The 21,851-nt window shown below is 42.7% G+C and overlaps 2 protein-coding genes across 4 annotated transcripts in view; one reads left to right on the top strand and one right to left on the bottom strand.

Moving 5' to 3' along the window:
• Window positions 1-8,999, top strand: part of LOC138979806 (mucin-2-like) — a 74,800-nt gene extending 65,801 nt beyond the window's left edge. For 2 of the 3 annotated variants that reach the window (XM_070352546.1, XM_070352545.1), the window contains exons 8-9: window positions 1,464-1,514; window positions 3,047-8,999. In XM_070352546.1, the coding sequence (XP_070208647.1) occupies window positions 1,464-1,514; window positions 3,047-3,117 (122 nt within the window). In that variant the 3' untranslated portion in view covers window positions 3,118-8,999. The remainder of the gene's footprint in view (window positions 1-1,463; window positions 1,515-3,046) is intronic. The other variant, XM_070352547.1, reaches the window with a different exon arrangement.
• Window positions 9,000-11,275: 2,276 nt separating this feature from the next.
• Window positions 11,276-21,851, bottom strand: part of LOC138979799 (intermembrane lipid transfer protein VPS13B-like) — a 73,489-nt gene continuing 62,913 nt past the window's right edge. Inside the window, exons 48-50 of the mRNA XM_070352542.1 lie at window positions 16,048-16,150; window positions 14,456-14,690; window positions 11,276-13,975 (exon numbers count right to left, since the gene is read on the bottom strand). Coding sequence (XP_070208643.1) covers window positions 13,685-13,975; window positions 14,456-14,690; window positions 16,048-16,150 — 629 coding nt within the window. The 3' untranslated portion in view covers window positions 11,276-13,684. The remainder of the gene's footprint in view (window positions 13,976-14,455; window positions 14,691-16,047; window positions 16,151-21,851) is intronic.

Here is a 21,851-nt window from a genome sequence, read left to right as displayed (position 1 = left end):
TTCTTTCCATTATATGTTAGTATTTCGGTATTACAGTTTTTCTGTTTTTGACTGTATTTCAATACTTCTGTATTCAATGTCTGTGTTTAGTACTTTCTCCCCAAACAATTTTCATCTTATTTTCTGTATCCGGGTCTGTGGTAAATATGGAAAAATACACCTTGCCTTGCGATTTCCTTGCCGTGTAAACCGACATGTAAATCACCACGGTATGTCCACGCGGCGATATAGCTCAGTTGGTAGCGCGCTGGATTTGTATTCAGTTGGCCGCTGTCAGCGTGAGTTCGATCCCAGGTTCGGCGGAAATTTATTTCACAGAGTCAACTTTGTGTGCAGACTCTCTTCGGTGTCCGAACCTCCCCCCGTGTACACTACATTGGGTGTGCACGTTAAAGATGCCACGATTGACAAAAGGGTCTTTCCTGGCAAAATTGCTTAGGCACAGTTAATAATTGTCTACCTATACCCGTGTAACTTGGAATAATAGGCCGTGAAAGGTAAATATGCGCCGAAATGGCTGCAATCTACTGGCCGTATAAAATTTCATCTCACACGGCATCACTGCAGAGCGCCTAGAACTGTACCCACGAAATATGCGCGATATAAGACTCATTGATTGATTGATTGATTGATTACATAATACGTCACGGACATCAGCCTTACCCTTGGATACATGTACAGCACAGACCTACAGCCTGGCTGCACTGTTGGTATTGTTTATCGGTATTGGTATTGTTTATTGTTTATCGGTATTGGTATTGTTTATCGGTATTGGTATTGTTTATTTGTATTGGTATCGGTATTGGAATTGGTATCGGTATTGGTATTGTTTATCAGTATTGGTATTGTTTATCGGTATTGCTATTGTTTATCATTGTTTATCGGTATTGCTATTGTTTATCGGTATTGGAATTGGTATCGGTATTGGTATTGGTATTGGAATTGGTATCGGTATTGGTATTGGTATTGGAATTGGTATCGGTATTGGAATTGGTATCGGTATTGGTATTGGTATTGGTATCGGTATCCGTATTGGTATTGGAATTGGTATCAGTATTGGTATTGGAATTGGTATCAGTATTGGAATTGGTATCGGTATTGGTATCGTTATTGGTATTGGTATCGGTATTGGAATTGGTATCGGTATCGGTATTGGTATTGGTATTGGAATTGTTATCAGTATTGGTATTGGTATTGGAATTGGTATCAGTATTGGAATTTGGTATCGGTATTGGTATTGTTTGGCTCAATTCACTTCGTCACTGACACCTGCAAAACTCATTCAGCAAAACTCATTCAGAAAAACTCATTCAGCAAAACGTTCCCACGTTGTGTCCAAATGGAAAGAAACTCTCGTCCCATTCAATGTAGAAGATTGAACAGACCTTGGGTGGTTCACATGAGTAGTGTACATGTACGGGTGCTCCCAATGTTGACGGGTTGATGTTCCTGTTTCTCGGCAGGTGCGACCGAGGATGAAAAGAGAGCCCCTTCTGCTGATTCACACCCCAATGGTACAGACCCTGGAACTGGAAGGCACATTGTAGACCGAGCCAACAGTATAGGAGCATGAGCATTTTATTTTATTTGATCAATCGTGTTCGACCATTTCTTCCAATGTTATATTATGTAATGGTAGAATTTGTTCTCTCAGAAAGAAAGTCGCGTCTTGGACAATTATATTTGGACACAACCGTCGAACGCTGAAGAACAGAAGCCAGGGTAACAGGTAAACGTATCTCATATGGAAGCCGGTGGGGTATTTACAAACATTTGGCTCTTCTTCTTTTTATAAAAGTTAAAGACACCAGCAACGGAATTCATGTAATTTATAAATAATAAAGTCGACTGATGTCTTGAACTGAGACCTTGTAAGAGCCTATTTTATAATCCGAAGTCTGAATGTCACATGGCAGAAATACTTTTCAAAACTGACTATGGATCTAGAAAGAATATAATTTTTACAAAAACAGATAACTCTTCATAGGAACAGATAACTCTTCATAGGAATTACAGATTTAATAAAACTGAGGAAGATGAACCGCCACTCGGTTTCAGAAAAAAATGACTATCCCTTTTTGAAAGTTTCTGGAGAAAAATCAAAGTGTTCGCCATAGTTTCATTACTTTCATTGAGGGCAGTCAAACAAAATGTTTCAATTCAAGCATCTCTCTGAAATGATAAGATTTTCCCAAAATTGTAAGTTGAGATTACATCAGGTTCTATGTTTAGCACACACTGGGAATCCTGGGAGAGCTCCGTTGTGAAGTAGGGCACTGAAGAGCGGGAGAGGTTTGACAAATGTAAGGATTTCCAAAAAAATTGTGAAGCAAGTGAATCACCTCAAGAATTGCACAATACGAGCATCGTCTTAATATTTTTAAAATTAATTCATTAATTTGCAAGTATGGTTTGGGTTTCCTTTTCAGGTAACAAATGATCGACCAAGGCTTTCGACAGGGTCTCACACGAGAGCAGGAAACTTTCTAAGTCCTTTTATTTCTCTCTGAATAGTCTTTTCACTAAAGGAACTAAACAGTTTTATGAATGTAGTGCAGCTTGGGCCAGTCAGATACCTGACTTCATAAGTACGTGTATTGATAGGCGATGAAATGGCCCGTACAGAGATTCGCAAAAACAGTTAGAACGTTAACAGCTTCGAGTTCGATTGATCAATTCATGAAACCATGAGAAACTCATGTGTACTCATGAGCTAGCCAGTCATTGCACAATTGAGAGTTTTCCCCAGTCATCTCGTATGTGTTTGTGTGTGTGTGTGCGAATGTGTGTGTATGCGTGTGTGTGTTCGCGTGAATGTGTGTATCCACGCATGCGTGCTAGGTGCGTTCGCACGTGTAGCTTGCAAGTGTTTGTGCCAGTCAGTTTTCAGGGTCGAGATGCACGAAGAAAAACTGGGTGCCACCCAACTGGGTTGGAATAAACCGCGGGGTCTGATTTGGGTGGCTCCAAGTTTCGCTTCGTGCACCTGAGCCCTGGTATTAGTTCACATAAACTGATCATTTTCCGCATGGGATTTTATTTTCAGAGTCGGTACTCTCTCCCGAAATCTCCACGCAAAAGAAAGTACCTGAGCCAGACTTTGATGACGCAACTTGATCCGATGACGTCACATCTGCATTGTTAAGGACGTCAAAGATATACCACATTGTATTGTCAGATTATAATAATTATATTGTCGCTGTTATCACTTTATTAGATCTTAGTTTAGGCAGTACCTATTGTTAAAAGAAGGCTCATTTCGTTCCCGAAAAATGGCAACTTGGTTCATTTGGGAAACGCACCGCTCGTGTATTATCCACTTTTGTTTTAGCGGTTGTACAATGGCATAGTTTTATCCATATATGTGCGCTTTTTCATAAGTATGAAGTTTAAGGATATAATTACCACACGGTTAAGTTCACGCGGAGAAATAATGCAACATTTGCGTTTTGGATGTCAAAGCCCCACGGCCAGGATCGTGGTACACCTGACACCACCCCCCGCAGGTGGTACACCCCTTATATCCCCCGCAAGAACGACCACATGGTAGGTGTCTCCAAACTAATGCATTTAAATGGTAGATTACCAAACAATCTTGTATTATTTTGACTGGTACTGTTTTGTGTATCGGGTAAGCCGGTTTCCTTCCCATTCATGTTCTCGCGGTGTACTTTGTGAGAGAAGAAATGTCATCACAACCGGTCTGTCATTTGTTCTGTCTTCTACGTTAAACACGATAAAGATATAACACAGAGCATGGTCAACAAAAGGACTTAAAACTCATTGCTTGTCAAAGTCTAACTATTTGTGGATATTGCTTTTCATTTTGAAGTTTCAGCGAAGCTTGGAATAAAAAAAAACCAAGAAAGGTATGTTGTTAGAACGTTTAATTATTGACAAAACATAACGTTACGTTCACTTAACAAACAAAACGTTTTGTTTTGTCACTAATTAAACGTACCGCTTTGTTTTGTTAATGATTAAACGTTACAACAACATACCTCTCTTTTTTTTAATTCTGAATTTTGGAACGTTGGCAGTCTATTTGTTTTTGGATTTCAGTAAAGCTTAGTTTAGACTAGACGGGTACAAAGATCAGTAGTAAAAGTTGAAGGGATAATATCCCCCGCAGCCTGTTCGGTTTTGCTGGTACACCCCACCGCAATACTCCGGTAATATCCCCCGTCGTCTTGTTTATCAGAATAATCGCGTGAAACCGCGGTTTTCGTCTAAACCAGCAACTGGAGAAGATGAAGATGATTCACATCATTTGCTGCAGGCTCCAACCGTCGCGGAATGCATGAAACAGAATGGGTATAGTCTGGCTGACGTGTTTAAAAAAATTTTTTTTAAACAAAACCAAAGCGACTTTGATATAGTGCTTATGAAAGTTGTTCAGGACGATTAGTACGACTGTTTGACTTGTTTCCAGCTTTCGTGGTTTGAGCCCCACACACGTAAATGTTCTCAGGTCACGAGTAGAAAAATCCTCAAATTCATACCCGAAAAGAGCCCCACGCTTTACGTCACATTTCAATACATTCGTTTAAACTCTCGTGCCTCTTAAACGTGTCGCGCTCATAGGACAGAGCCTGACCGAGGTATGCAGTGAAACGGAACATGAAAGTTGTGAAAAACCTGCACCCGGCATACCGTCTTGACTTAGCTAGAGAGGACACATAACAGATGATACCTAAACAATCCGCAGTGGCCGAGGGAAACTGGGCCGTGGCAGCTAAATTGAATTAGAATGCTGCCTTTCCCTACTCTTTCTTTTTCCAGTCTTTCTCGCTCTCTGTGGCAGCAGTGGCGTGCACAGACACAAGCATGTACAGAGAAGAGCTACTTTCAAAGCATGGTCTTTAGTCTCAATAATTATCTTCTCATTTACAAGGTAGCATTGTACATCTAAAAAATAATTGTAATAAAGTTAATACAAAGTTTTCCAAATATAAAGTATTGGTTTGTTAAAGTTATGTTGTCTGTGTCTACCTATATATGTCTCCTCTCTCTCTCCGTCTCTCTCTCTCTCTCCCTCTCTCTCTCTCTCTCTCTCTTTGTATATATATATATATATATATATATATATATATATCAGGGGCGGATCAGTTCATTTTATGGGGGGGGTTTCCAAAAGTATATTGTGAAGATATGGGTGTGAAGGCGCGAAGCGCCGAGCCGACGGCGCAAAGCGCCTAGCTTGCTAGGGGGGTCCGGGGGCATGCCCCCCCGGAAAATTTTGTAAAAAAGGATGCAAAATGGTGCAATCTGGTGCATTTTGAGGATGATCATTACCAGTTTCAGGCAGCAGATTTTGTCACTGATTAATACCCAAAAAAAACACCATTTAAAAAAAAAATTTTTGGCTGGGGGGGGGTTTCCGGAAACCCCTGAAACCCCCCCCTCGTCCGCCCCTGTATATATGTATTTAAGATTAGAATAGTCCCTCTCTGGGCGAGGGCTGGTTGAAAAGAAGCTCGTTTATATTGCTTATGCCACAACCCTCGTAAAATAAAATTTGATTTGATTTGATTTGATTTGATCTCTCTTGGAATGTGTCAAGGTGACCTTCGTGGACGATACACATTTATTTCTGACAGTGGAAACAGTGTGAATGACTACTTTTTGATGTCTGTAAATCTATTTGAATCAGCTGCGGATAAATGCAAGTTGAATGTTTTAGAGCGTATTGAATAAGACCATATGCCGGTGGAGTTGGCTTTGAATGTTAAAAGATGTATGCCGAATGCCACTATGAGTTAAGCTGGTTGTGAGGTTGACGAATTTGTTGTCAAATATTGTTGGAAGACTGAATGTGCGGCTGCCTTCTCCTCTTTAATGAACTCAGGTGATGTACAGTACGAACTTGTCAATGCTGCTGCCTTAATTGAGACAGATGTTAACGCCGCACTGAACAAGTTTAATGATGTTATAAAACAGCAAGCTGAATGCATGAAGAAAAGAATTTCAATGGGTGGTAAGTCGTTACAGAAAGAATGGTTTGACCATGAATGCCCGACAGCAAGAAGTCATGTCCGTAAGATGTTACATAAATGTAGAAAATCAAAAGATGTTATTGATAAAAATCTATATTGCATTGCTAGGCGTGAATATAAATACCTGATAGTTAGGAAAAAGAAAAGCTACAACGCTGGTCTAATCGCTGACTTGAGCAACTCAGTAAAATCGCAGAAACTATTTTGGGAAACTATGAAGAAACTTTCACGGAGGAAAACGCAGCCGCGTCATAACATTACTTCAGATGATTGGTTCCAACATTTCAAGAATGTATTAGAGGACACACATGTAGCTATAGTCGGGACGTCGTTGATGGTGCTGTGGATGAAAATGCTGATGTTAATGATGAAGGAAATGATGAGGATGTTGTTGAACATGTATTAGATAGACCGATTTCGAAAGAAGAGGTCACTCTTGCAATTAGAAAGCTGAAGAACGGAAAGTCTGCTGGTCCAGATGGGCTGATTGGTGAGTTGTTCAAGCATTCGGGTGAGGCTGTGGTGATGTTTTTGGTAAGGTTGTTTAATGTCTTGTTTGATAGTGGTTTTTACCCGGACAACTGGAAGGAATCAATAATCTTGCCTCTGTTTAAGAAATGTCAGATAAATGACACCAATAACTACAGGGGAATATCACTGTGTGATGTCAGCAGTAAATTATATAGCTCCATAATTAATAACAGATTGCAGGAATGGATAGCATAAATGATATTACTGGTGAACATCAAGCTGGATTTAAAAAAGATCATTCAACAGTTGACCATATCTTTACACTCCTGGCGGCCATTCAGAAAAAAATTACAAATAACAGAAATCTTTATGTAGCATTTGTTGATTTTGAGAAGGCATTCGATTCGATTTCTAGGAAACTTCTGTGGCCTGTACTTATGAAAAACGGTATCAGAGGAAAATTGCATCGTACGTTGTGTGAAAAGCATGTATTTGGATGTGAAAGCTAAAATAAGATGTGGCGCTAAATTTACTGATGTAATCAATTGTACATATGGGGTAAAACAAGGTGATGTATGTAGCCCTGTGTTGTTTTCGTTATTCATTAATGAATTAGCTTTGGAAGTAATGGAAAACATGGTGTGACATTTGATTTTGTTGAATTTTTCATATTGCTTTTTGCTGATGACATTGTATTGCTCTCCACAACTGTTGTTGGCCTGCAAAGACAGCTGAATAATTTGTACAATGCAGCTTCTCGATTGGAGTTGAAAGTTAATATGAACAAAACTAATATTATTGTTTTCCGTAAAGGAGGATATTTAGCTAGTTGTGAAAAATGGAATTATGGTGCAGATAGAGTTGTTGTTGTTAACGCTTATAAGTATCTAGGAATATTTTTTTCCACGAGACTCAGTTTTAATGTTTCCTGTCAAGATTTGGTGAGTAGGGGTAAACGGGCAGTGTTTGGTATACTTCGTGTGTTGCACAAGTTAGAGAGTAGTTCTTACAAATTGTTTACGAAATTGTTTGATTCTCAAGTTCAACCGATTGTGCAATATGGTGCTGAGATTTGGGCTTTCCAAAAAGGTACGGAAATAGAAAAACTGCACTTGTTCGCCATGAAATGATTCCTACATGTAGACATGAGAACACCAAACGACCTTGTGTATGGCGAATTGGGAAGATTCCCAATATATCTAAACTCATATGTAAAGTGCATTACATATTGGCTAAAATTAACAAAAATGGAAAATTCTAAGATTCCATGTAAAGCATACAAAGTTCTCTATAATTTAGATTGTAATGGCAAGATTACATGGGCGACGGATGTTCAAAAGTGTTTGTTCTCTCATGGGTTTGCAGATGTATGGTACAACCAAGGGGTGGACAGTATTGGTGGATTTTTGAAATGTTTTAGACAACGATTGATAGATTGCAGATGGCAAGACTGGAACGACCATATGCAAAGCAGTGATCGATTTTCTACATACAGATTGTTTAAGGCCGGAAGCAGTACTGAAGTGTATATAGATATGGAAATGAACAGCTATGTGAAAAGTGCATTAACTAAATTTAGGTTCGGTGTTTCGGATCTTGCTGTACTGACACAGATGTAGGTATAGTGTACGGAGTGAGGAAGATTTGTTGTGTCGTCTGTGTAAATTGGCTGAAGAAAATGAAATACACTTTATGTTTTGCTGTCCTGCACTACGTGACCTAAGAGTATTATTGATAAAGCCAAAATATTATAATCATCCATGTATGTACCGATATACTTTGCTTATGTCTACTGGAAATGTCAGTCAAATATTCAAATTAGCACAATACATTTATCAGGGAATGAAAAGATTAATCACTGTGACATGATTTATGTACACATGTATTACTGTTTGATGTGTACAAATTTGGGTCATTTATGAAACACAATGTTTTACTATGATTATGTTGTATATGGGCGCATACCCTTCAGAAGGGGCTCTGGCCTAAAACTGAATAACTTTCGTATTCGTATTCGTATTCTCTCTCTCTCTCTCTCTCTCTCTCTCTCTCTCTCTCTCTCTCTCTCTCACACACACACACACACACACACACACACACACACACACACACGTGTGTGTCACACGTACACTTGACGCACACACACACACGCACGATATGTTTGCTTCTTCCGTAACCCTCGAAAGTAATTATTTATCTCATCTTCTCTTACTTCATTATGTCTTTGGGCGAACAAATCTAAAAATGTGTTTGACTGTGAAGAATCGGCAAGATTTGTGTCGGGCACTTGGTTGGAAATGATTCGTGATTGTCGACATAAAACCAATCAGATAATGCATAACATTATATCCAGATGGCAGATATCACACGTCTAATATACCGATAATGACTGTGTTGTGGTGAGATGATGAAATAGTGTTATAATACATTCATGTCGATTCAGCTGTGCACATAGTACGCATGCACGTTAGATGAAGAAAGACAGCGCAGCAAAACAGTGATTGTATTAATAATGATTAACAACTGAGCCGACTACTGGTTGTTGTTGTTGTTGTTGTTGTTTGTTGTTGTTGGGGTTGTTTGTTGTTGTTGTTGTTGGTGTGTGTGTGTGGAGGGGGTGGACTGTTCAGCATCATGACGAACTAGAAGATCTGGTTTTTGAGGTCATCCGCGAAAAAGATGGTATGAGCGGCTTGGTTATACAGGTGACCCAGAATGGCCATGATCAAGAGAGAGCCTCCAAAACCTTCGTGTGCATACTATAGGGTGGAGTTATTTTGCTGACAGTCAGAACTGAAACTCTGGTCTTACATTAACATCCACCTCACACACGAAAACACAACTCTTCACATGTATAACATTTTTAATGTTTCATACCTTTTTCCAGAAATGCACAACTTTCAAACACACGTTCTATTTTCTCTCACACCGTCTATCTCAATATTTTTCTTGACACATCTTTTAAAAAAAATTGAAAATAGTAATCCCAAATTACACACGTCCAATCAGTCTTTTCCACACTGCTATAAATGATGGATTATTAACTGTAAGCAAAACAAGCAAGTGTATTTCAAAACAACCCAATTCTGAACATTGAATTAAACACACACACATACTTCACACACACATATGTAAACACACACACACACACACGAACACACACAAATACACACAGGTGCTAGCACACACACACACACTAACCAAAAATATGCATGCACGTACAAAAGAAAACACACACACCTTTTCACAATCATCACCGCATGGTAGAAGAGGTCCAAATGATTTAACTGTCATTAACTTTTTTTAAAGAAAAATAACATCAACAAAGATTAGACATGCAAAGCATCAGTAAGCAGATACAGTGGAACCCCCCTTGTAAGACCCCCGATGTAAGACTTCCTCCCTTTTAACACCTTGCTTTTTCACATTTTCTGTTCATAACCTCTGTAAGTTGACCTCCTTTTGAAGACCTGATTTTCTCAGATTTGTGAAGGTCTTACAAGGGGGGTTCCACTGTACTACAATCAATCACATCTTCTCCACTGCACTACAATCAATCACATCTTCTCCACTGCACTACAATCAATCACATCTTCATACATGTTGGTTAGTTAGTTAGCTGTTGCTTCTCGGGTCCAGTGGACCATAATAGGCCAAATCAGGACCCCTTCATACATGTTGAGAGTTCACCCACAATAATTGAATAACTAGACTGAATGAAATGATTCTTGGCCGTGTTTAAATTAGACAAAGAATAAGACGTTCACTAATGAGCCAAGCATCCTTTCGCACAGCATTCCAGTACAAGCATACAGTCAAATGTTCTGTGAAACAACCCCATGAATTGGTGTTACTATTGAAGACCAAGGCGAAATCCAGCAAGTTGAAAAAAGTAAAAACCCAATCATATTACCAGTAGTTCTAAGCATGACAATTCAAAATTATTATGATGATTTGTCCAGGGTGATAGTTGAATACTCATTTCAATAGTTACTGTGTAAGATGCCAGGGGACTGGTTCTGGTTCTGCACAACTGCTACCAAATACTGTTAACCAAATGACCCCAGACCTCCCAATACCGCGGCCTGAGAATGATCCATATGCAGATCTCACAGACGCCTGCTATACACCATGCTACCCATGATGCATGTCTGTTTCCGTTTCTTCAGGCTTCCTGCCAGGTTTCAGCTCTTATCATTTCGGAAAACTTGCTGTGGTTACTTTGCTATGATGTTTTAAAGTTTTGTTTAAAACTGACAGAGTTACTGTACTTCCCATGACACGGGGGTCAAAGTATTAATGTGTATATTTTTAGAGTGCTTACTTCCCTTTGTTTTATAGATGTTGTCATTAACACTCTTGGTCATGATTCTTTTGACAAAAAGCAAGACAAAATGACATTTTGATCACAAAAAAACCAACGGGACCATTCACGAATCACAGCTTTTAGTTTTTCAATTAAATACGCAGAAGTCTTATTTAAAAAAAAACCCAGACATTTGTTAAAAAAAAGGGCAAAAGAAAACATTAGACAAAAAGACGCAGCACATACTAACCAAGTTTACTATACAGAAGGTAACATTTTGAGGTTTTGATCAAGACAGGGACAAATGAACTTTTAGCAAGTCACAGTTAGAAATGCATGCAAGCAATTCACAGTTAGAAATGCATGCAGGCAAATCCACAAAAATCATGGAACATTAAAAGAACCCACAAAAAAAGAAACAAGTCGCGTAAGGCGAAAATACAATATTTAGTCAAGTAGCTGTCGAACTCACAGAATGAAACTGAACGCAATGCAACACAGGCAGTGAAATTGACAAGAAGAGCGGGGTAGTGGTTACGCTATGCTGCATAGCACGCTTTTCTGTACCTCTCTTCGTTTTAACTTTCTGAGCGTGTTTTTAATCCAAACATATCATATCTATATGTTTTTGGAATCAGGAACCGACAAGGAATAAGATGAAAGTGTTTTTAAAACGATTTCGAAAAAAAAATTTTGATAATAATTTTTATATATTTAATTTTCAGAGCTTGTTTTTAATCCGAATATAACATATTTATATGTTTTTGGAATCAGCAAATGATGGAGAATAAGATAAACGTAAATTTGGATCGTTTTATAAATTTTTATTTTTTTTTACAATTTTCAGATTTTTAATGACCAAAGTCATTAATTAATTTTTAAGCCACCAAGCTGAAATGCAATACCGAACCCCGGGCTTCGTCGAAGATTACTTGACCAAAATTTCAACCAATTTGGTTGAAAAATGAGGGCGTGACAGTGCCGCCTCAACTTTCACGAAAAGCCGGATATGACGTCATCAAAGACATTTATCAAAAAAATGAAAAAAACGTTCGGGGATTTCATACCCAGGAACTCTCATGTCAAATTTCATAAAGATCGGTCCAGTAGTTTAGTCTGAATCGCTCTACACACACACACACACGCACAGACACACATACACCATACCCTCGTTTCGATTCCCCCTCGATGTTAAAATATTTAGTCAAAACTTGACTAAATATAACAAGTCGCGTAAGGCGAAAATACAATATTTAGTCAAGTAGCTGTCGAACTCACTGAATGAAAGTGAACGCAATGCCATTTTTCAGCAAGACCGTATACTCGTAGCATCGTCAGTCCACCGCTCATGGCAAAGGCAGTGAAATTGACAAGAAGAGCGGGGTAGTAGTTGCGCTAAGAAGGATAGCACGCTTTTCTGTACCTCTCTTTGTTTTAACTTTCTGGGCGTGTTTTTAATCCAAACATATCATATCTATATGTTTTTGGAATCAGGAACCGACAAGGAATAAGATGAAAGTGTTTTTAAATTGATTTGGACAATTTAATTTTGATAATAATTTTTATATATTTAATTTTCAGAGCTTGTTTTTAATCCAAATATAACATATTTATATGTTTTTGGAATCAGCAAATGGTGGAGAATAAGATAAACGTAAATTTGGATCGTTTTATAAATTTTTATTTTTTTTTACAATTTTCAGATTTATAATGACCAAAGTCATTAATTAATTTTTAAGCCATCAAGCTGAAATGCAATACCGAACCCCGGGCTTCGTCGAAGATTACTTGACCAAAATTTCAACCAATTTGGTTGAAAAATGAGGGCGTGACAGTGCCGCCTCAACTTTCACGAAAAGCCGGATATGACGTCATCAAAGACATTTATCAAAAAAATGAAAAAAACGTATGGGGATTTCATACCCAGGAACTCTCATGTCAAATTTCATAAAGATCGGTCCAGTAGTTTAGTCTGAATCGCTCTACACACACACACACACACACACACAGACAGACGCACATACACCACGACCCTCGTTTCGATTCCCCCTCGATGTTAAAATATTTAGTCAAAACTTGACTAAATATAACAAAAAGCAGGGAGCACATATAAACAGCAAGGTTTGGGGACACTGACAGTGAAGAACATGACATTTTTTGTTGGTTAGGAGCATGCTTAATTGCCACTCAATGATACAATTCATTATTATTATTCTTTTTGTCTGCATTCCTTGACACAATGATACATAACCTGTATCAATGCTCTAACAGGATGAGAATGTCAAAGATTCACAAATCACATGAAAAAAAACTGCCCCTGGGAAAAAGGCGACAAACAATAGTAAAAGCAGGGGTACATTTCTGCATTTAAATAACATCTTGAAATATTTGTGAAAATAAAACATATTTTTGGACTTAGATAACAGTTTCAGATATCCATCAAAACAGGAATATTTCTTGACTTAAATAAATCTACAATATCCCCTGAAACAAGTAGTTCTTATCTGGACAAAGACCACATCTTGTAATCCCTCAAGACAAGGTTGATCCTGTACTGGAACAACATCTTGTAAATCTTTATCGCGCAAACACTTCCTGGCCAGTAAATGTGACAGTCTCTCTCAATCCAAAGAGAATGTCAAAAAGACACTGTTTGTACAAAGAAAACATGCCCATTGGTCAGTTCTTGGACATATACCAAACAGAGACACTGCTCACACAAAAGGCTCTTGCACATACCGAAGAGAGCCACCGCTCACATAAAAAATCCCCTGTCCATCTTCTTCTGCATTCCCGTTGCCATGCTAGACTGTCAAGGTTGTTGATGTAATGAAGTCTGTAGTTGGCCGCAGGGATTCACGGTTTCTCTTTCAAGTCCACCGTTCTTGCACAAACAGAACAGAGCCGCCCTTCACACAAAAAATCCCCTGCCCATCTGACGGTTCTTGGACATGTGGAAGAGAGCCACAAAGAGCTGACACCAGTGCGGGTCCATGCGGAAGTGGTATGAGGTGGACGCTGCTTCGCTCTCTACACTGTGGTCACCAGAGTGAGAGCTGGACAGAGAGCCCCGAGGCGGGCCAGTGTGTGATGTTGGCGTCTCGCTGTTGGACATCCAGGGTTCGCCCGCTGGACTGCCGCCTAAGTTTGAGGTGGAGTTGATGAAGGCTGCGATGCGATCCTCGCTGGTGGGTTTCAGCATCTGTGCAGACACATACATACACACACAGTTCAATAGGCACATTAATATTCACTCACACATGTGTATACACACAAACACACACACACATGCACACACACACATATGTGCACACACACACACACACATCCACTTGGAGGAAACGACCCAAATTTCCCAGCAATGGGAACAAAAAGGCCACTTCAATGAAATTAGCCTTGTTGGTCAAAATACAGTTCAGTGGAAGACCTGAGAAAATCAGGTTTCACAAGGTAGGAGTATTAAAATGGTGGTTGATTTACAAAGGCTATGAACAGAAAGTCAGAAAACAGGGTCTTAAAAGGGAGGGAGTCTTAAATTGGGGGGGGGGGGGGGGGGGGAGGGCTTAAAATAGAGGGAATCTAACATTTTTTTAATTTTTTTTTTAAAGCGGGTGAGTCTTAAATTGGGGGGTTGTCTTAAAAGTGAGGGAATCTTAAATTGGGGCGGGGGAACCCACTGTACCTGAGCGGGTGTGTGAACGATGGTGTTGGCGACAGTCAGAGCCAGGATGGCAGGCGCGGGGGCGTGACAGTTAAGCTGCGACAGAGCGAAGGCCTGCTGCTGAGCGTCCTCCTCCTGACTCACCACCACCACCATCTCCCCCGTCAACAACAGCACCACCTCCATCGCGTCCTCTGCCGCAGCCTCCTGAGTAGCGCTGACTGCAACCAGCAGGCTGCTCTCTGCTAACAGTTTCCTGTGGAAACACACATGAGAGAAGAACATTGTCAAAATAGAAGAAACAAGGTTTGCCAAATCTGAAATAAGACAAAATCGTATATATGTATACAGTGACACCTGCGATGTGAGGACCCTTCGATGAGAGTACACCTCCCTTAAAAGGACATCTTCTGTTGTCCTTTTGACTCTCATCTCTACCAAAATATACCTGTCATGACAGGCCACCTGCAATGTAGGGACACTTTGTAGGGACACTCAAGGGTTTCCTTTTATCACAGGTACTACCGTATTTTATCACTTTTCCTTGCCTTGACGTAAGAGAAGAAAGGAAACTGATTTACACATGAGGAGTGTTGCTAACAGCTTCAAAATCAATTCAATGTGTCCATTTTCCATATGAAATATGAAGTCCTAGAGAGGTTGAAAAAGAGCAAATCCTCCACAAGGAGGAAGATTGTCATGCCTGTGGAAAATGATCCAGCCCGCTTATCTCTGGGGTAAACCGTCATGCCTGTGGAAAATGATCCAGCCCGCTTATCTCTGGGGTAAACCGTCATGCCTGTGGAAAATGATCCAGCCCGCTTATCTCTGGGCTAAACTGTCATGCCTGTGGAAAATGATCCAGCCCGCTTATCTCTGGGCTAAATTGTCATGCCTGTGGAAAATGATCCAGCCCGCTTATCTCTGGGCTAAACTGTCATGCCTGTGGAAAATGATCCAGCCCGCTTATCTCTGGGCTAAACTGTCATGCCTGTGGAAAATGATCCAGCCCGCTTATCTCTGGGCTAAACTGTCATGCCTGTGGAAAATGATCCAGCCCGCTTATCTCTGGGGTAAACCGTCATGCAAATATGTGAGAGTCTGCTAACTAAAGAGAAACAACTGCTCCACATTGGCTAAATCATTTTATCAGTGCTTCCCACTAGAAACCAAAGTGTGATTCTATATGAGTTCCCTTAGTTGTTATTGTAAAAAGCAAACTGTATGAATAGCAGGAGATAGTACTGCTGTTAATTATTATGCAGACAAGATGTAGAGCAGCAATGATTTTATTTTGTTTACTTGTGTAAGCTGCTAGTAGTACTAGTAGCTTCCTTTGGAAAGCAGATCGAGCCAAACTTATCTCTGGGGTTAACTGTCCTGCAAATAATGTGAGTCTGTTAACTAAAGGAAAACAACTTCAATCTCCGCTTACTTTCATCTGCTTCTCACTGGTAACCAAAGAATGATTCTACATGAGTTCCCATAGATGCATGCTTTTGTAAAAAGCAAACTGCATGGATCGTAGGAGGTACCGTAATGGACATGATGAGGTCATATGCTAAGAAAAATCTTTCTGCTACAAGAATGTAAAGCTCAAGGTTGATACTGACATTGGGTACTTGAGCCAAGACATGGGGAGGTGAGGACGCTGGATTTCTGTGATGGAGCGACGCGGTCCCATGTGCTGCCTCAGACCCGATCCCTGCAAAATACCTGCACACACACATGCATACATTTTGTTAGCTTTCTGTTGTTGTGCTGTGCAGTTGTTGCTGTTAACTTGTTTTTTTGTGCGGGGAGGGGGAGTAGGGTAGGGATGGGTGTGTGCTCTTGAAGTGCAAATGGTATTGAATATTATTTTACCCCAAAATCGAAAATTTTATTGTAAATTTTCATTTAATAAATATACCTACCCGAATCACATGTAGCATTGACACAATCGGAGATGCTAGGTTCTGAAAAGGCTAACCGTCTAAGGGAAGCAACCCCAACCACAAAAAGTGTAAACGTAGCCATGGTAATGACCATACACCCGGGGAGTTACCTCCCATCGTGCATGCCATGTCACTACTGCTACTGAACACGTGGTTCATATCATTCGACCTAAAGAATAAATTCTCCAAATCAAAAGCGGGGTTGGCGGGAGGGAATATACTATGTGATTCGGGTAGGTATATTTATTAAATGAAAATTTACAATAAAATTTTCGATTAAATTACATATTCCTACTCCGAATCACATGTAGCAGATTACAACAACAAGGCGGTGGGAAAGAAAAATCTAACTCACTCAAAAAACCTTGCCAAAAACCTGGACCGCTGCCAAAGAATCAGGGCGGTCCCAGTGGGAAAGAAAATCTAACCCACTCAAAAGCCCTTGCCAGGGCTGGCCCACTGCCAACAGGCAGTGAGGGAACCAAGGAAAGTCCTGATTGACAGCCGAGAAGTATCTCAGGCAAAGCGAAAGAGACAACCTCAGAGATCCAGAAAGCTGTGCTCAGCACTTCTTCCAATCTCCTAGCCGTAAAAAACAGCACAGGAATAGACCCAAGCCTTGGATTAATAACCCTGGCGAGCCAAGAGAAAGACAAGCTTCCCCCCCCCCCTTTTATTGGAAGGAAATGCTAATGTCCTGAGAAGATCCGTGCGTAAGGTTGTCCCCTCAACTGAGAAGGACGAACCCCCGCGGTGACCCTAAGACAACCATGCCAAAGTCTGCAAACCTTGGGATGTAGTAAAGCCCAAAAGGCTTGTGAGAAAGAAGTCAGCTCAAAATAAGAGTGACCAATCCCCACGAAAGAGCGAGAGAGAGACATCCAAGCACTAAGTACCAGAGTCCACCTCGAAGAGAAAACTCACAAATAGAAGGTCGCCAGTTATCCCCTACCAGTCCCTGCGAACGCAGGGAGAGAGGTAGCACCCGACAGCAGCCACTTACGACTGTGCGTAAGCTACCGGAAGTGAGGACCCACGGTGGTCAAAAACCGATGTGACTGGCAACCATAAACAAAATGGCTAAAAGCCAGAATGTTCCCAAAACAGTCTGCTTGAAGGTAATCGAGAGTGAATCAAAAACCGAAAGCAGAAAACCAAGACTGGTAAACGTAAACCGTGAAGCCAGCCAGCCATAAGACTCCCGAAACCAGAGTTCTCAGGGAAAAAACAGGCAGTTAACTTCCTAGCCAAATCAAGAGCCTACCTGAGTTTGGCCAGAAACCCAGAGCGCGTCTGTCCCTGTCTGAAGACAGAGTCCAACGCGGAGAAAAACGGACAACCGTCCTAGACAAAGTTGCCTTTTGTAGCCGGGCGACTGTAAGGAAACCCGACCCAACAGACGTCATCCGGACTCGCCTCATACTAAGATGAGGAAGAAGAGAGGAAAGGCCCAAGACTGAAGTCACAGGAACCGAACCTTAACTAAACCTCTGCCCGAAGGAGAAGAGTAGCCAAAACCTGAGAGAGAGGAGGAAAGCCACAAAGAACTACTCCTCAAACATCCATTGTCCAAGACAATGCCCCCTCAGGAAAACCTGAATGTAACTTCCGAGGCCAACTCAAGTGAACCTTAAGTTTGGACGAAACACCAGAACGCGTCTGATCACTAGAGAAAGACAGAGTCCGACTCGATGAAAGACAACAAGGACCAAAGTCCGAACGTTTGTGGCCAAACAGGGGTAACCTGAAGCCAGAGAACCCCACAAGCCACAAGAAACGGGAAGGCAACAACCACCATCGCCGCAACGTGGAATGGCTGTTGCCCGGCCAAGGCTGCCTATTGGCTGCCAGCTTAGCTTAACCAGAGGAATGAGCATGCTTCTGCTAAGCATGGTTCTGAGTATGCTAGCCCTACCTTCCTTCAACCTTTGTAAAGCAGTCAGAGACCTGGTGATCTCTACTCGACTGAATCTCTACTGCAGGCAAAGTTTAAGCGACTCTCTTTGACTGTTCAGGGAACTGAGAATGCGAAAGAAACGAGTCCCTTCGACACCCGCCGTACGAGCGTAGAGAAGGAAGGGCAGCCTCATCTGCTCCATGCTCACCCTAGCAAGGGCTGGCCAACAGAGTAGAGAAAGGAGGCAAGTTCCAAAGGCTGAATAAGCAAGAAGGAACAAAAGGTGAAGCCCGTGTAGCCGAAGCCAGCCAAGGCTGAGCATGTTCCGGAACTGAACCATAGTAGAAACAGCGGCAGAACCAAAACACTAGAGATACCACCTTCGGGAGGAGATGGCCTAGCCAAAACCTGCAAACCGTGGTACCTACAAAAGGTGACTAAGGAACCGGAAGTAGAAAAACATCCTATCTTCACGGAACGGAAGTCCGACATCGACAACAAGGAAGCCACCAATGTCGATGCACCCAAGGGAAATCCTGAGCCGAAGCTTGAGCTGCGACGGAAATCCAGAACGTGTTCGATTGCTGACTAAAGACTGAGAACCAGAATAGCTCAGCTACGAACGCAAACCGAAGTCACAGTTGCTGGTGGTAAACTGATGAATGAGATGACCGGAAACCGGAAAACCATCCAACCGGAAAAAGACCTGACTTATCCCCCTACTGACGGTCGTGAATAGGGGAAACGTCCAGGGCCACCCGAACTGACTAGGCAGTAAACGCAACACCCAACAGGTAAAGTGAAGACTGCCCCGGCTGAGGCTAAAAGCCTAAATGCCCGTAGGCCAGCCGCTGTTCCTCACCCACCGACCTCCGAAGGAGTGTCAGGAAGAGGAGAAGTGTATCCGAACAGAGCCGGAAATGCAGCAGACAAAACCGCAAAAAACGGAAGCGAAAGATGCATAGAGTAGACTGAGGCCGGAAGCCCAAACGCCCGTAGGCCAGTCCTCTGTCAACTCCAGTCAAAACCGCAACGTGTACTTGAAATGGAGGACTTATGCTTCCAGTAAAACCGGAAACACCACGCCGACAACGGCTGCCGCACTGGTGAAACACAAATGCCCACGACGGAACAAGAGTGAGACAGAACAGAAGAGGACTGGGGCCGGAACCCGAACGCCCGTAGGCCAGTCCTCGATCAACCCCAGACAAGCCACTACGTGCGCTTGTGATGGAGAACCTATGCTTCCAGACAGGAAGTGTAGGAGGCCGAAGCCCCGCCCGGGAAAACCTTCGACGTGACCTCTGCCGCAGCTTAGAGGACAGCGTTAAGCCTTTTTCCCAATAACCAGCACGTGTGGAATCGCTGACGACAGACTGAATGTCCGACACAACCGGCGAAAAAACCGAAGTCCACGTACTGGTGGAAGGCCGGTGAAACGGCATAACCGGAAAACCGGAAATCCGTCCCCCCCGACGTCGTCCTAACTCATGCCTCGACCAGGCTAAGAGAGAGAAGACGGCAAGTCTGCAGCCGCAGGAACCGGAACGGCAGTCGACGCGACAACCGAAGGTTGAAACACTGACTACATCGGCCAGAGCTGAGACACCACCTGCCCGAAGGGCTGGCGTTGCTCCTCAGCTACCGACATCCGGGAGGAAGTGGAAGCGAAAGGAGCAGTAAATCCGGGCGGAGCCGGAAAGCACCAGACGAGACCGCGAAAAGCGGAAGCGCCGAATGCGAGGACGGAGGCCGGAAGCCCGAATGCCCGAAGGCAACGTCCGGTCAACCCCGGAAACGACCACAGCGGGTGCGTACGTCAGAGGACCTATGCTTCCAGCGAGTGCCGGAAGCGCAGCGCCAGAAACGGCTACCGCCATTGCTCCGCCACACAATGGTCTTCGAGGAAGCCAGGGTGTGACTGAACAGAGGACGAATGCCCGGGGGGCAACGTCCGGTCAACCCCGGAAACGACCACAGCGGGTGCGTACGTCAGAGGACCTATGCTTCCAGCGAGTGCCGGAAGCGCAGCGCCGGAAACGGCTACCGCCACTGCTCCGCCACACAATGGTCTTCGAGGAAACCAGGGTGCGACTGAACAGAGGACGAATGCCCGGGGGGCAACGTCCGGTCAACCCCGGAAACGACCACAGCGGGTGCGCACATCGGGGGACCTGGTCAACCCCGGAAACGACCACAGCGGGTGCGTACATCGGGGGACCTATGCTTCCGGCGAGTGCCGGAAGCGCAGCAGTCGGAAACGGCTAGACAACTCCGGAAACGACCCCAGCGGGTGCGTACGTCGGAGAAGTAGCCGGAACCAACTGCCGCCATTGCTCAGCCACACAATGGTCTTCAGTGAAGCCAGGGTGCGACTGAACAGGGGTTTGCGGGTCGTGAACCCGCCGAAAAGAGCTGTGTCCCAGCAGGGACTGTCCGACGGCCTCACGAGGGCCTGTGGACCAGCTCGACTTACTTGAATCGCCAACCACAGCGGTAGAAGACGAAGAAGCAAAACATCCGCCCTAGACAACGTCTCGGCCGGAAGCGTCAAAGAAGCCAACAAGGTGACGTCGCCCACAGACAGCGGGACCAACGGAAGACGCAGGCTTGGAACGCGAAAATTTCTTCACACGCAGACACCTGCAACACCTGATCTGCTAACGGCAGAGAAGGCGAGGAGAAGAAACAGGACGTACAACAGTATATGACTGCCCCACAAAGTGTTTGTTCGAGGCAGAAAGAGTAACGAACAAAACATAACAAACATGTTAAATCCGAAACCACGACCAGTCCTACGGACTGGTAGATACCTGCTAAAGCCTAGCCAAGTAAACCACTGTCAGCAACGCTGATACACAAAATGGCGGCCAAGCGATAAGTTACTGGACAAAATTTAGAAGTCCAAAACGGACGAAAATTAAGCAATAACAAAAATTCCTGTCAAAGTAATGACGAAATATGAAATGGCTTACCAACTAACAAAGCAGAAGGCAAAAACGCAGGTAAAGTAAGGAGAACCTCACCATAACATAGGCCTAGCCACATAAATAAGCTGTCAGGAAAGCTGAGCAACCGAAAGTGGCGGCCTCAAGATAAGTTACTGAAACGCATTTAGGAGTCCAAACGGACAAAAAGTCAGCAACTATAGATAAATTCCTGTCAAACTAAAGACAAGAAGGAACAAGCTTACCAACTAAACAAAGCAGCAAGCAAGTAAGAAGGTAAAATTACGTTTACCTCCAAAATACATCGGCCTAGCCACAAAAATCTGTCAACTCATGCTGACAACAAAAATGGCGGCCAACAGTAGTCACTGAAATATCACAGGTCCAAACACGGACGAAAATCAGCAACTACAACAAATTTCCTGTCAAAATAATGACCAAAATGGAAAGAGCTCACCAACTACGAAGCAGGAGGCAAGATAGACGGTAACGTGGCCGGTGGGTGTCAAAACAACACCAAACAGCGCAGCCACAGGGGAGCCCAAAAATCAACAACCTGCTCCCTCGAAAGCTGTAAGGTCGAATGATATGAACCACGTGTTCAGTAGCAGTAGTGACATGGCATGCACGATGGG

Source organism: Littorina saxatilis, linkage group LG11 (genome assembly GCF_037325665.1).
Source record: "Littorina saxatilis isolate snail1 linkage group LG11, US_GU_Lsax_2.0, whole genome shotgun sequence".
Classification (NCBI taxonomy): Eukaryota; Metazoa; Mollusca; class Gastropoda; order Littorinimorpha; family Littorinidae; genus Littorina; species Littorina saxatilis.
The sequence above is the reverse complement of the archived record's forward strand: the minus strand, read 5'-3'. Positions and strand labels throughout refer to the sequence as shown.